Source organism: Cupressus sempervirens, chromosome 5, assembly GCF_028749045.1.
Source record: "Cupressus sempervirens isolate cs-2001-9-10 chromosome 5, ASM2874904v1, whole genome shotgun sequence".
Classification (NCBI taxonomy): Eukaryota; Viridiplantae; Streptophyta; class Pinopsida; order Cupressales; family Cupressaceae; genus Cupressus; species Cupressus sempervirens.
Window position 1 is genome coordinate 693794910 of NC_143122.1, and position 14594 is coordinate 693809503.

The 14594-nt window shown below is 33.4% G+C and overlaps 1 protein-coding gene across 1 annotated transcript; it reads right to left on the reverse strand.

The window, feature by feature from the left end:
- Positions 1-7439: 7439 nt before the first annotated feature.
- Positions 7440-8890, reverse strand: LOC149557868 (xyloglucan endotransglucosylase protein 1-like). Its single transcript, XM_089832337.1, has 4 exons — positions 8692-8890; positions 8513-8613; positions 8141-8334; positions 7440-7973 (listed from the first exon to the last, which is right to left on the reverse strand). Exons 1-4 carry the CDS (start codon positions 8855-8857, stop codon positions 7622-7624), a joined length of 813 nt encoding a protein of 270 aa, XP_089688463.1. The 5' UTR covers positions 8858-8890; the 3' UTR covers positions 7440-7621.
- Between the last annotated feature and the right edge of the window lie 5704 nt (positions 8891-14594).

The window sequence follows — 14594 nt, forward strand, 5'->3', positions numbered from 1 at the left end:
TAAGTGATGTATTAGTCAATATGAGGATCTACAATAGAACACCCGAAATGGTAAATAAGGTTCTACCAAAAGAATTGAATACTATCATTGTCAAAAAGAAAGTGTTTGAAAGAGAAATTAGAAGATGGAAATCAATAGAAGGTCAAATTAAGATCATATGTGCACAGAAACCAGTCAGACAAACAAAAGCTCTAGTAGGGATAGATCCAAATAACAAAGGAAAGAAGAAGAAAATCACAGTCACTGGCCCCAATAGAGTAGTATAATTTGAGGGATATTTATAGGATCTAGAAGAGGAACCTATAAACTTCAACCCTCTAACCTCATCAAGGAGAGAAGAATATGCAACCTCTCACAACATAGTTATTCCAGAGAGTGAAATACCACCAAGTTTGATAAATCTACATGTCACTCCAGTGATATAGAAACAATCTAAGAACCCCAAGAAAACTAAGCCACCACAGGAACCTAATACAAATCAATCATGCACAACTTAACATGAAGAAGGAAGGGATGAAGGTGATACTTGACTAAATACACAAATAGAGCCTCTAAATGTAGAGGAAATTTCATCAAAGGTCACAAAAGAAAAGGATAGGGACAAAAGGAGTCCAAAAGAGGACACAGCTAAGATACCTTTACATGAACCTATTCAAAGAGGTACACACAAGGAGGCTGACCAATCGGTCAAGCCAACCACACCAAAAAAAATTAGAATGATAGAAGAATTGACCCCAAGCTCAAAAATCTTGATAAGACCAAAATCCATGAAGAGGAAGCTTCAACTAGGAAGAGAAAATCCAACACAAGAAAGGGAGAAAAGAAAGAAAAGGAGAAGCAAATCACCTCCTCTTCATCATCTTCAAATTCTGAAGATGAAGGAGAGTTGTTTGAGTGACATGCTAAGGAAGTAGAGGACTCTGAGAGAGTTCAAGATGAATTGGACAAGAATGAAAGAAAAGTAAAGGAGATGAGCAACAAAGAGCTTGATTAGCATAAACACCTATTGCAAAAACTCAAAGCAATCAAGAAATCTCATCTAAAACAAGAACGAGCACAAAAATTGATCAAAGCAAGGGAAATTGTCAAAGGACTACTTGGCGATGTACAATATGATACTGATATAGATCCCCTTGATCAACTAGAGTACATATTCAAGATTATATATATTAGTGACACAATAGGTCCACTCAGTAGAAGGAAGAAAAAAGGGAGAAGCTCAAGCAATTCATTGAGCATCACTCGAAGAAACTTGTAGAAGCTAGAGACTCTACAACAGAAATATTGAAGGATATCTAAATCCCATCCTTCATAAGATATCAGACTCAAAAAAATTTCTAATAGATCTAAATGATACTTTGAAAAAAACTCATAAGGAATTAAAGGACACTCAAACATCATTTGATGTAACCACTAGTTTAGCTAGCGACTATACTAGTCAAATTCAATAAAAGCTTCATCTAATCAACCGGGTCACAATAGAGCAGCACAAGAGGACCTCCACACTCTTTGACCTACAATATTTCCTATTCCCAATAATAGGAATTATCCAAGGTCATGCTCGTGAGGCAAATACCTTACTATCCATAGGCCCCATGGACACCATCGAAGATATGGAACAACACTTACCAAAAATCACAAGTATGACGTTGTAACTTTGGAAAGTCATAGACTTATGGAAGACACGATTGGAATTCATAGAGGAAATGTGCCCTTTTTCATTGATGAAAAAAAGGGGGACATAAAGGTTAAAGGGGGAGAGAAAGAACGAAGGATATGATCAAAGGGGGAGACAAGGATAAAATTTGAAGACTTGAAGGGGAGATAAGATCAAAATGAACAAAGAGGGAGACAATAGGAAGGTGTAGAAAAATGATAATGATAAGGGGAGATGACCCCAAAGGGAAGCCAAACATACATAGGGGCAATGATAACGAAAGAAGAAAGGAATAGATGGAATCAAGATATAGATATATCACAAGTGGAGAACAATGAAAAAAGATATAGAAGGGAACAAAAAAATGACAAAGTCCATTTACTGGTAGATATTCTACGATATCAACCCCAACAAGTTGAAGTATGGAGATGATCAAATCCTGAAGGATCATATTTTTTTTATCAATGCCCAAGGGGGAGATTGTTGACCCAATCAGTCGCATTGGCATAATGAAGGATAATTAGTGTCGTAAATAATTTACAAACCAAAATTATTGTCATTGATTGGTAACCGATCAAGGAGAACACATCATCTCATGAGTATCGGTAGACATCTTCACCAGTTTGCAAAGGAGATGAAGACAAGGTGAAGACTATTACAATCAGCATGAAGAGTCATCATCATGACATGACAAATCAAGCACAACAAGCATTCAAATTAGGGATTAGTATTCTAACAAGAATGATTGAATGTAGAGAGGACAAATGGATTGTGGCAAAACCCACTAAGAACAGACTGACAGAGATACCAGTCTAGGTCCTACATCATAGGTATCACGGGTTTTTCGTGAAACACTCAACAATGCAAATTTAAATTTTGAATTCACTACTTTGAGCAGGATAATCTGCTAGGGTTTTGACACCCATAATTAAAAGGGAACGTCACGCATCTAAAAGAGTTGTTGATGCTAAAGAAACATGATAAATGTAAGATGTTGTGTTGAACCAGCTCAAAGGTAGAGTGAAATGACTCACATAAGTTTTTGAGCAAAGAGAAGAGATGGAAAGTTACATCCACCTGGAAGTAGAAGTTGTACACCGTAGATAGGGATAATCAAAGAGAGAAAGGTAGAGTGATACAAAGAATATTCAAGAGTTTGGCCAAGTGGCAAGAGGAGATCACATAATCTTCTAAAGGTATTCAGTGGAGATCTATTAGGCAAGAAGTGCCACTCACATTAGATTACATTTGATTGCTTTCTAACAATTGAAAGCATTTTGTAAGCTCTTAACCAAGCATGCTTCAATAGAAAGCATATGTCAAATCCTTTTAATTATGTGCCTCGTAGAAGGAGTGCTAAATCTGTAACTAGGTAGCCTTAGTAGGTTGATTGTAATCCTAACGGGTTATTAACATTCCTAATTGAATGTGTTCCTAGAAGGAACAAGCTATAGCTCTTAAATGAGCAACCTTTTATCTGCAGTAAAAGGCTCGTGGGTATATTATCCCCATTGTGGTTTTCATCCTCTTATCAAGGGTTTCCACATAGATATATCTATGTACATTGATGAATGCTTTTGTGTGTGAGTTTGCATCCTTCTATCTTATTGCATTCATAATAGTGTTAGTACTCAAATGACTAAAGATTAGTATACTTGAAGCAGTTGCGAAAACAACTGTTTTTAGAGTTGGTACTTATTCACCCCCAATAACATGAAAATAACAATAACATGCAAATATAACCAATATCAAAAAATAATAAATCGCATAGAAGAGAACACATGACACCAAGATTTAACGTGGTTCACCTAATTCCTGAACTACATCCACCAAACAATGAGTCCAATATTATTATCCTTTAGTGATTACAACATGATTACAATCCATAATCCCTTACAACTCAATACCACCACAAGAAGCAAGTTTCACATCACACACTATGAAATCCCTAAGCCTAAGCCTTTTTTATAGAAGATTTTTTCCATTTTAGGGTTATAATTAATTACAACACACCGACCCAAAATTACTAATAAAATAGGGTCCAATTTTTGTTTCAAAGAATTATGAAAAGTGTACAATACATTCCTTATTAGTCATCACATATCAACAATTGTAGAGTAAGATAAACTACTTTGCAATAACAAGGCTTTCAATGATATTGATAATAAAGTCTTTGTTGCAGCAAAATAAGGGTGCTAATGGGAAAAAACGTTGGCTGAAATTTCAAGAATACAATTGTTCTACATGTAAAAACCTTTCCAGTCTCAAAAAATAGACTAGTTATCATTATTGTTGTTACAAATAATATGTGTGAACATGTATAATTGGCACACTCATTTTCAAGGGATATTGTTGTTAACAACTATTTTCTAAGTGTAATGTGTTCTAGTAGAAAATTTTAAAATATCAATCAAATAGTTGGAAGTAAAGTTGGGCTAAAAACACGTTGGTTGAAAATTCAAGTGTTCTATGCAATCTAAGATGTGAAGGTAACGATGTAAAAAGATAATGAAATCTATTATAGATTGGAAAGAGAATTGTAGTTTGAGGACATTAAAAGAAAGCAAGGTGCATTGAATTTCATTACCTCTTGTAGATTTAAATTTTGAGAAAAAGAAAAAGAAAAAAATAGATATAGTTATAAGCAATGAAAAATTATATTATTATTTGTAAATGAATTTTTATTTTGGGAAAAGTTTTTTCAAATCTCTCAAAGTCAAAAGTTTTTTAAATTTCTTAAGGAATTCTAATTTTTTTAAAAACAGTAAATAATGTATTAAAATCATTGGTTCATGAATTTCAGGATACAAATATCTTAGTTGAAGGCAAAATAGAAAAATCAATTTGAGATTGAGGATTCATAGAATATTATCTTCGAGAACATTACTAGACCTTCAAATTTGAGTGCAAACCAAACTAGGTTTGACAATGTTAACCAAAAGGCCAAATTTATCATCTTGATTGGAATTTCAGGTAAGGTTCGACTTCACATTGGAACAACCACCAATATTGCAAAAAAAAAGTTTGAATATGTCTTAAAACAATCTATAAGGCCAAGAACTAGAATTGGATTCTCCATTACAAGGACAATTATATTGCCTTCAAATGCAACATGACAAGAAATTAACAAACTTTCTTAGAAGAGTTGTAGATATTAGGACATCAATACAAACATTCTAGGGGAAGAAGTTACAAATGTTTCTCTTGTAACCATAGAGTTGAGAGCACTACCCTCATGGTTTCACATGTTTGTCATTTGTCTCAATGTGGTGAGTACAAAATTGTCCTTTGGGGATTTGGTAAACTAGCTTCAACAAGAATAAACAATCCATAACGAGATACCAATTTCCAAGATGTTAAGGTTCGTCTAACAAAGTAGAAGAATAAACAATCATGGTCTACCAAGATCACTAAACTCAAACTAGAAAATCCTTCTAAGAGAAAAATGTCTCATTTGTGAAGGTCACAATCTCAAAGATGATTGGTACAATCCTATATCAATAGTGAATAAAATTTTCTCATTAGAAGCCACATAAGCCTTCTCAAGGGAACAAAAAGAAGAAACCTCAAGGGGACAAAAAGAAGAAACTTGGTTAGTAGAAAAAAAACATATAAACATAACAATGCTGTATCCATAAGGGATTCATATGATGAGGAAAACTACATAAGCCTTTATAAACATAGTAATGTTGCATCCATAAGGAATTGAGATGAGGAGGAAAGCAACATAAGCCTTCTTAAGAGAAAAAAAATCCTTATTGTTAGGAAAAAATCATGTAAATATGATTAAAAATATCATACAAACATGGTAATAAAAATCATATAAACATGGTAATGTTGTGTCCATAAGAAATTCATACGATGACTTTTTGGTATGCTAGTTAAATAGACACCTCTACTTCAAATAAATCAATCTAATACATTTTTCCCAATGCATCCAAACATATAATAAATGAAAAAGAGTGATTTTGTGATCTCATTCCATCCACTACTTATGAACAAAGTATTCCTTAGTTATGAAATATCATGTATGAACTTAAAGAAATTGGACACACACACTCTTTGAGGTGCAATACATTTTTGTATATCTTGTAGGTATCAAGAAGAACATCCAACTATATGATAGATGGAAAAAATGATTTTGTGATTTCATTTCATCCATCACTTATGAACAAATCATCCCTAAGTTATGACACATTATATGAACTTATGGAAATTGGATATTTTTGTATATCTTGTAGGTATCAAGAAGAACATCCAAATATATGATAGATGAAAAAAGTAGTTTTATGATTTCATTTCATCCATCACTTATGAACAAATCATCCCTAAGTTGTGACACATCATATGAACTTAAGGAAATTGGATATATATAACACAAATCATCCCTAACTTACGAGGACTATACATTTTGTAAACCTTGCAAGTCTAGATATTAAGAAGAACATTTTGTTAATTAGTTAATTATTGAAACACAACTTTGTTGAATCTGATTGATTGCAACATTTGTCTCATTAAAGATGAATTCATAATGATGATTTATTTTAAAGATGTTTCAACTTGCCGATGTCACCCATTAAGATAAAACTCATAAAATGTCACCCATAAAGATAAAACCCATAAAATGTCACCCATAAAGATAAAAGCCATAAAGTGAAGATTAAGGCTTTCAACATGTTGATGTCACACATGAAAATAAGGCCTTTTCATAATGATGTTTTTTTTTTTCATAATGATGGTTTTTTTTTTCATAATCTTAACGTATTGCCAAGATGTAAATCAACTTGTTGATGTCACCCATTAAGATAAAACCAGGCTTTCAACACGTTGATGTCACACATGAAAATAAGGCCTTTGTAGTGAAAACAAATGCATCTCAAACATTTGGCCATGCTAATTTTGACCATCTTTTTGCATTGAGTAACGGGGTATGGCGGAAGGACTTTTCCTGTACATAAATCTAAGTTCTTTGCTCACATCCACATGGCTCGTTTTCCTGTTACAGAGCTTCAAGTCATTTAGAATTGGTTCACACTATTCCTCGTGGGCCAATGCCATCGGGATATCTTTCTACTCTATGGATGATATGACAGGGAAAGTGGGGTTCAAAAAAATTAAGTACTTCATAAATTCAGAGAATTTTGAACTCTTATCTCAGGGCCTTTTGCCAATACTGAGGTGGGGAATTCACAATTAAGACAATATATTTACTCACCACTGTTAAGACAATTTATATATATCTTGACAATTTTGTTATTAAGCCCTTACTTTTTATCACTTCCAAATTTACTTACTACTGTTAAGGTTTAAGTGGGCACGACCCATATCTTTGGTCCTATCAATACTTTAAATAATTAATCCTTATTTAAATTAAGTTTTTTTAATTCTAATAACTTATAAATATAATAACTTATAAATATAACTTAAATGACTGTCCTTTGAGATGGTGCAAAATGTGCAAAATGTCCTTTGAGATGGTGCAAGAATGAGATGGTGCAAGAATTTGATGATCTTGTTGCTCAGGATCGAGCTCCTTGTTAAGCTCGCTCTCTTTGTTGTATTCCTTTCTGTCTTAATAAATTTTTAAGACCTCTTTTCCAAAAAAAACTTAAATGACTATCTGAATTAACTGATACAAAATACAATACTAAACTCCTTAACCATTAAAAACTCTCCTGGAAGATTTATATGTAATTTTTTCAGAACAGAATCACAGCACTCTAATCACTCATCTCAATCCCTTAAAACATTTCACACAATATTTGAGAATTAAGAATCCAGATTTTGAAATAGTTCTTTACATAATTTTCATGAATATACTTACACATTAACACCCGTCTTTAAATAGCTGTTCAAGACACGTTGAATAAATATTCAGCAATATTAAAAAACTCCTCAAACTACCCTTACTGCAAAGATACGACCATGACTAAAAAGATACAAAAACCCATTAAAATTGTAGATTTACATGTCTGTAGTACATTCTACTGGAGGCAGAGGATATCGCTGTTTGTCATTGCAGTAATTGTATATCATGAAATTTTTCTCCACCCACTGCAATTTCTTCCACTGCTCTGAACTCACCCCATTCATACCTTCTCCCATTGATTCTGCCATTGATTGAACACTGAAATTGCGGTATGATGCAACAAAAGGAGCATGTGACCAGTCTATCTTAACAAGCCCTCCTTGTGTTGCCCAATTATCCCCATTCCATAAGCTTGAATACACTCCCATGGCTTGTTTATCTGGATATGCCACCCCAGCTGCCTTGTGGTTCCTGAATACTCTTATTGGCACATTGTCCACCATGAATCTGCAGTTCATATGATTCAAATTCAGTCATGAGGGTTAAAAACAGTATCTTGCTGAAAAATGAAGAGCATAAATGAATGGTTGCATTTGATCATGGTGTATAATTCAGCAATTGGGTCATGAGGATTAAGAAATTCATTTGATTTATGATCAAAGAGTGAAACATACAAGATATGCTGAGAAGTCCACACTACACCATAAGAGTGAAAGTGTTTGGTGGGATCAAACCAGAGGTAAATCCTCTGCTCTCTCTCTCCTTTACCACTTGCATACACATTTGTCTGAACAACATATGGCTCCCCTGTTTTGTTCCCAAGAAACTCAAAGTCCAGTTCATCATGGTTCACTCCCTCAGAAGAAAGCTGCAATAAAATTCATAAAAAAACCAAGTTGGTCTTCTTGAAAAATCAACCCTTGTCAACCAAATCAAAACTATAATTTCAAATAGACAAGAGGTAAATTGTTATGAGCTTCTTAAAACACAAGAACTAATAAGATTATCTATTATCCATTAAAAAAACTTTAATTTCAAAAACCCACATAATAAGCAGTCACAGTGCCAGCCGAGTTTCCAGGAACCAGCTTGATTTGCATGTTGATGTTCCCAAACAGATATTTGTTCTTTGAAGCAAAACCAGACCCTGTTAATCAAACATAGCAAATCTTATCAGAGCCAAATTTCTTACCTACATAAATAGCTTGAATTTGTCATTGCTTACCAGAATTTTGATCCAGTGTGAGTTGCAGTTTATGGCCGCCATTAAAGAACCTCAAATGATCTGAAGCCCAGGAGACATAGAATTCTGTGTCCAATCTACTAGTGCCTCCCTTGAGCAATATAAGCAACGAGAATACAAAAAACCCATGGCAGAAGAAGCTGTCCATACCTCAGAAACTTCTTAATACTTGTTATTAATTGAGTTCGGTTGTAAAGCAGAAGGGGGTTTTATAGGAGGCTGATTTGCAGAGTGATGAAAGAGGAAGAGGGAGATAAAGAGAGTAGATGGACGACAGGTGTCAGTGTGAAAAAGGAGAAGTACGTGTTGAGGCTGAGCTGTGAACAGATGCATGACTCGTCACAGCCCATCTGTACTTCACCCACATGAGGTATTTGCCTTGCCACCCCTCAATTATCTATTATTTCTTCTGGTTAAATGAAATAATACATTTTCCTCGGGTTAAACCTAGTCAGTAGGCATGACAAAAATGAAAGATTTTTTTTTTTTCCTGTGGATAAACCTAATCAGTAGCCCCGGTAGGCATATCAAACAAAGATTGGCAATAATTGTACGCGAGACTGTTGATCACAGGACCAAGGATGTTCTTACATGTCACTCTCTCTTTTCAAGTGATCTCCAACTACGATGAATGTGGACAATAAAATATGCAACAACTTTGCCCTCTATGTCATATCACACATATTGGATTTGCTTCCAGGATCCCACAAATATAGTGGAATTTGCATATTCATGACATTGTTTTTGGTGTAATAAAACTATATATTGATGAATGATGTAATTTTATGCAAAGATAGATCTCATTTATTTTAACAATTCTTTTTACATCATATACATTTCTAAATATGTTTTCACACATTTCATGTGTATGAGACTTTCCATGTTTAACCAATTATTCTGGTATATCTATATTTTTATATATTCAATTATATTATATATGCTTCTACATATGTTCTCACACATTTAATATGCATGAGACTTTATGTGGATATTAGATTTTTGTTATATTGGTTTATTCAAGTGATCTTGTAATATAAAAAAATGACTCGAGATAATTTAAAAAATTTAAAATTTGTTAATTTTCATTATTTTGTTCCTATCTTAAATCTGTGTGGTATGCATTTTGCGTAATTTATTGAATGAATTGACATTTACATTTCTTTAATGTGCATTCACTTGTCATCAATTATTCATTTGAAATACTTACATTACAAAGAATATTAGTATATGAATCATTTAGGAGCACTAAAAGAAACCTAAAATCTAGAAGATACTCTATATGGTACTCCATTGTTGATTTCTATTCATGCTTCTATCAATGATTTTGACATATTTTGACAATTTATGCTAAAAAATATACACGTTCACATTGGAAAATCTTATGGAATAAGTAAAATCTAAATTATTAAATTGCTAAAACTTACAAATATGTTAGTAAGAAATTTTTTTGAACAATTTTAAATCGTACAACAAATTGTATTCAATATTACAAAAGTATTATAACTATTTAGAATGTCAAAAGGTGCAAAACAAATAATGAAAAAAAACAAAAAACATATTCATAAGTATAAAAAGATGACTCAACTAAAGATATCATATTTAATGTTCACTTATGTTAGTTCCTACTATTCCAATATGATTGTTTCTCCAAAGGAAGTAATATAACATGTTCGGTAATAACAACTACTTAAGTTAACAAATTAATTGTAGAAATAATTATGTTATTTTAATCAAGTCGAATTTAGATGTACATGTGAATGTACTTACCATAAAATGTGCTAGTCTAATTGAATGCACTATTTGCCCTAATTTGGAATCAACCTCTTAATTGTGCTAGTTTGATTGGAATAATTCGTTAAAACAATCAAATTGGCTTGAGTCATCATCAAACATCATAAAAATGATATAATCCCATGTTAATTACCCTTGGCTTAATTAATTAATCCAATCCTATTAAATACATGGCTGATGTAATTAACCAAAATAAATTAAATAAATGCTCTACATGCATGCCATCACTAAAGGGCAATCAAACTCTAGTTGAACCTATTAGAGCTAATCACGTAAATCACTCATATGGATCAACTAAGAATGAATCATAACCCTCCATCTTGGATTAATAACAACTATTAATTCAATCTCAATTTCTTATATAAAAGACATCATTTCTAAGCTCAAAGGCTCCACAATTTCATTTTCTAATTACATATTGTAGAATTCATCACTCGCTTAGTTCAATTTCACTCACATAACTTAATTTCATTGATAATTGCATAATAATTGAATTGTGTTTAGCTTAGATCTTCATTCCTAGTTGCATAATGTGCATTGGAGGAGCTTTGAATCTTCCATTCTAGGGTTGTAATGGCACTAGTTAAGATCTTTGCAATGCACTTGAGCACTTTTAGTCCTAATTATACTCTATCTAGATAAGAATCAATAAGAAACTCTTTAATAGTCGATTGAATTGTGATGTATTTCATTGACTAGCAAAACTAATGTCTTGTTAATAAATATACACACAGTTTTGGCACCCATCATGGGTCTAGCCCCATATTTTCTATATTTTAAAGAAATATCCCATGATCTAATAAGATGTTATGTGAAGTAGAGTTGTTTCTAGTAGGAAGTATCACTTCTAGGAAGAACTTGTGCATCCAGTCTATATTGAATCACTTCCTATATGTCTTGAGTCATTTTTGAGAAATGTTTCTTATGAGTTTACTTTAATCACATTTAGGGTCCTTAGTCATTTTTGGTATTTCATTTTGATTATTTCTAGAAAGGCTCCCATCTGGTTAAATCCCTTAGTCATTTCTAGCATATCATTGATCTATACAATCTAAATAGTTGTTGAAGTTGATGAAAGATCAACCTCACAACTCCCAAGAATCACCTGTATGCAAACACCTATCATGGAAAGAGGGAAGCAAAAGTTATGGAGGATTGAATTTCCACATCCACAGATAGGACATTCTTGATGAGCAAAAAAGAGATTGCTATTATCAAAAGTGAATGAATAAATTACAAAGAGATCAATCCTTATAAAAGGATATCAAAACCTTAACAGGAAACTAACCTAGGTTGCATGATAATAATTAATAAAAGAATTAATTATTATATGCCCAAATTTTAGCTTAAGTAAAATAGAGATAATAAGTGACTTAATAATTAAATCAATACGATTTAATTAATAATAAAATATTTTATTACTCTAATACTGCCCCTTAAGATAAACTCAGGGAGTAGCTAAAAACCTAGAAACAACTGCTAAAAGGAACTTGGGTCCTAACAACAAAGCCTGATGAGGTACCCAAGCACAACCAAATCTCTGTAAAAGAGGAGAAATAGATAAAATCACATGGGAAAAACCCTACTCCAAAAAGAGATGGAAAGAATGTTTCTAAAGATAGGAACAAAAGGATGATCATGAAGAACACCACTAAAGCATGAAGCTACAAACACTGCCAAATCACTGATCTAAAGAACCTCCATTATATAGAACATGACCACATAGAGAAGACTAAATCTAAAGAGTTGATCAATAGAAGATGGAAGGTATCTTCATGGACTCCAAAAATATGAATGAAATAATGTCTATATGGTAAATGATCCATCTCACCAAAATGCATAGATATCCAACCATTGCAATCACCTAGTACATAGGATCAAATATTGAATACATAGCTCACTCCATCAAACCAAGAAAGCAATAGAGCCAACATAAGCCCCTATAATGCTAAGAGTTTAAACATGAGCACTGAAACTGAAAGCAATATCTCATGCTAAAAGAAGAACTAGGAACATTGAGAGTGCAAAAGAAGTACAGACACCTATACTAGCACATGTCATTGACACATCATGAGGCTAATGTTGTGGAAGGAACACTCACTTGACAGAGGAAGATGGAAAATATGACCAACATAAAACCCCCTAAGGCACTTTATAATGTAGTGCAAGTACAACAAAACACAAAGATGTCCAAGATCCCAAAATGCAATAGAGTGACATTTTATCTCAGTGTGTTTGCAAAAATAATACAAAATGATGTCACCAAAGATCAACAGAGACATAAGGTTGATACAAGAGATAGTACAACCCATGAAAAATCATCTGATGCAGGAGCATCTTACATGAGAAAATTATTGAAAAAAAAAAATTGGAAAAAAAAAAAAAATTGTGGAGGAGAGAGAAAGTGACGAAAATTAGAGGAGAAATAATTTTTAAAAATAATTTAAAAAAGGAGAAAAAGGAGAAAAGAAAGGAAAAGGAGAAATTTCTATTTTCGAGGTGCATAGGTGGCATAATAGAAAAAAATAAAAAAATAAATGGTTGTCATTCCATTTATCGAGGTGTGTGGGTAGAATTCTAGAAAGTTATGAATATTGTAGAAAGTTATGAATATTGTAGAAGGTTATGGAAGTTGTAGAAGGTTGTGGAGGAATTCTAGAAGGTTGTGGATAAGTCATGTATTGGGTGGTAAGTGCCTATTTAAGCAAGGCATATGAGCATTTCTAAAGCAAGCTTGGAGAAGCTCAAGGAGTAGCTTGAGAGGTGGAAGCTCAAGGGGAAGCTTGAGGAGTAGAAGCTCAAGGAGAAGCTCGAGGAGGAGAAGCTCAAGAAGAAGGTGAAAGCTTAAGAAGTGGAAGCTTTAGAAGGAAAGCTTGAAAGGTGACAGTTGTGGAAGGTGAAGCTTGGAAAGCTTGGAAGGCTTCAAGGTGTGAAAAGAAGGAGAAAGTGAAAAGTGAATTTTCCTGAGTCTGTGGACAGAGCGCCGAATGTGAGGCAGTTTACAACAGGATTGTGATGGACTTGTGAGTGTGTAGACAGAGCGCCAAATGTGAGGCAGTTTAGACTTGGATCTTGGATAAGGTTGGAGAAGAGCTAGTGACTGCAGTTTAGAAACAAGGAGGTTGCTTGGTGGCTTGCGAGCACAAGTTGAGATCTCAGAGGTTTCTACCAGAGTGTGGATCTGGACTAGCTTGGGTTTGGATTGGATCTTGAGAGATCTAGCAAAAATGTTATTGTAATTGCTATTGAATTTTAAATTATAATAAAATTGCTTGGGAAGTATTTTGTCATCTTTTTGTCTTCATATTGTTGCATTCTTGGTTGTGAGTTGGTAAGGGTGGTGTGGCCCTTCGTCAGTAGTATCAGTGCGTATCTTCGTCAGTGGTATCAGAGCGGTACTTTGTTAAGTGGTATTAGAGCAGACCGTCGTCATCATCTTATGAAATAAAATTGATCTCCATACCTAAAATAACCAAGATATCTATCAGAATGCAAAAAAGAAAAAAACTAAATGGGATGTGCCTAGATCAAAATCTAAAAATAGAATGTCTTAAGATATGTCTCCCAAAGTGCAAAATAGACCCTTTGGCTTTGATTGTATAAATTGGCAACCAAACAACATTAAAAGTCCAAATAAACTATACCATCACGATGGGCTCGAAATCAGCTGTCTGGCACTTCTTTTAGATCAAAAAATAAAGTCTGGACGAGAAAGTTATGGCTAAAAAACCACATATAGGTCAAAAAGTGCTAGAAAAGCCAAAAATTACCACCTTAGGATCTATGCAAAAATGTCTTGAAAAGTGTACCCAGCAGTACAATAAATTTCCTCAGGAAGTGTGTCAGTTTCGTATCAAAACTATCTCGATTTGTGTGCCCAAAAATCTTGATTTGCATGCTAAAAAATTATTGATTTTTATACCAAAAATCACAAGATCGCTGCCTCAAGAAACATGCCAAAAATCCTAATTTTTGAACCAAAAATCTAGATTTGTGTGTCAAAATCTAGAAAAATCGTCACCTCGAGAAATGTGCAAAAGTCTCAATTTTCAAACAAAAAAATCTCAATTTGCATGCAAAAAATAAGTTGCCAC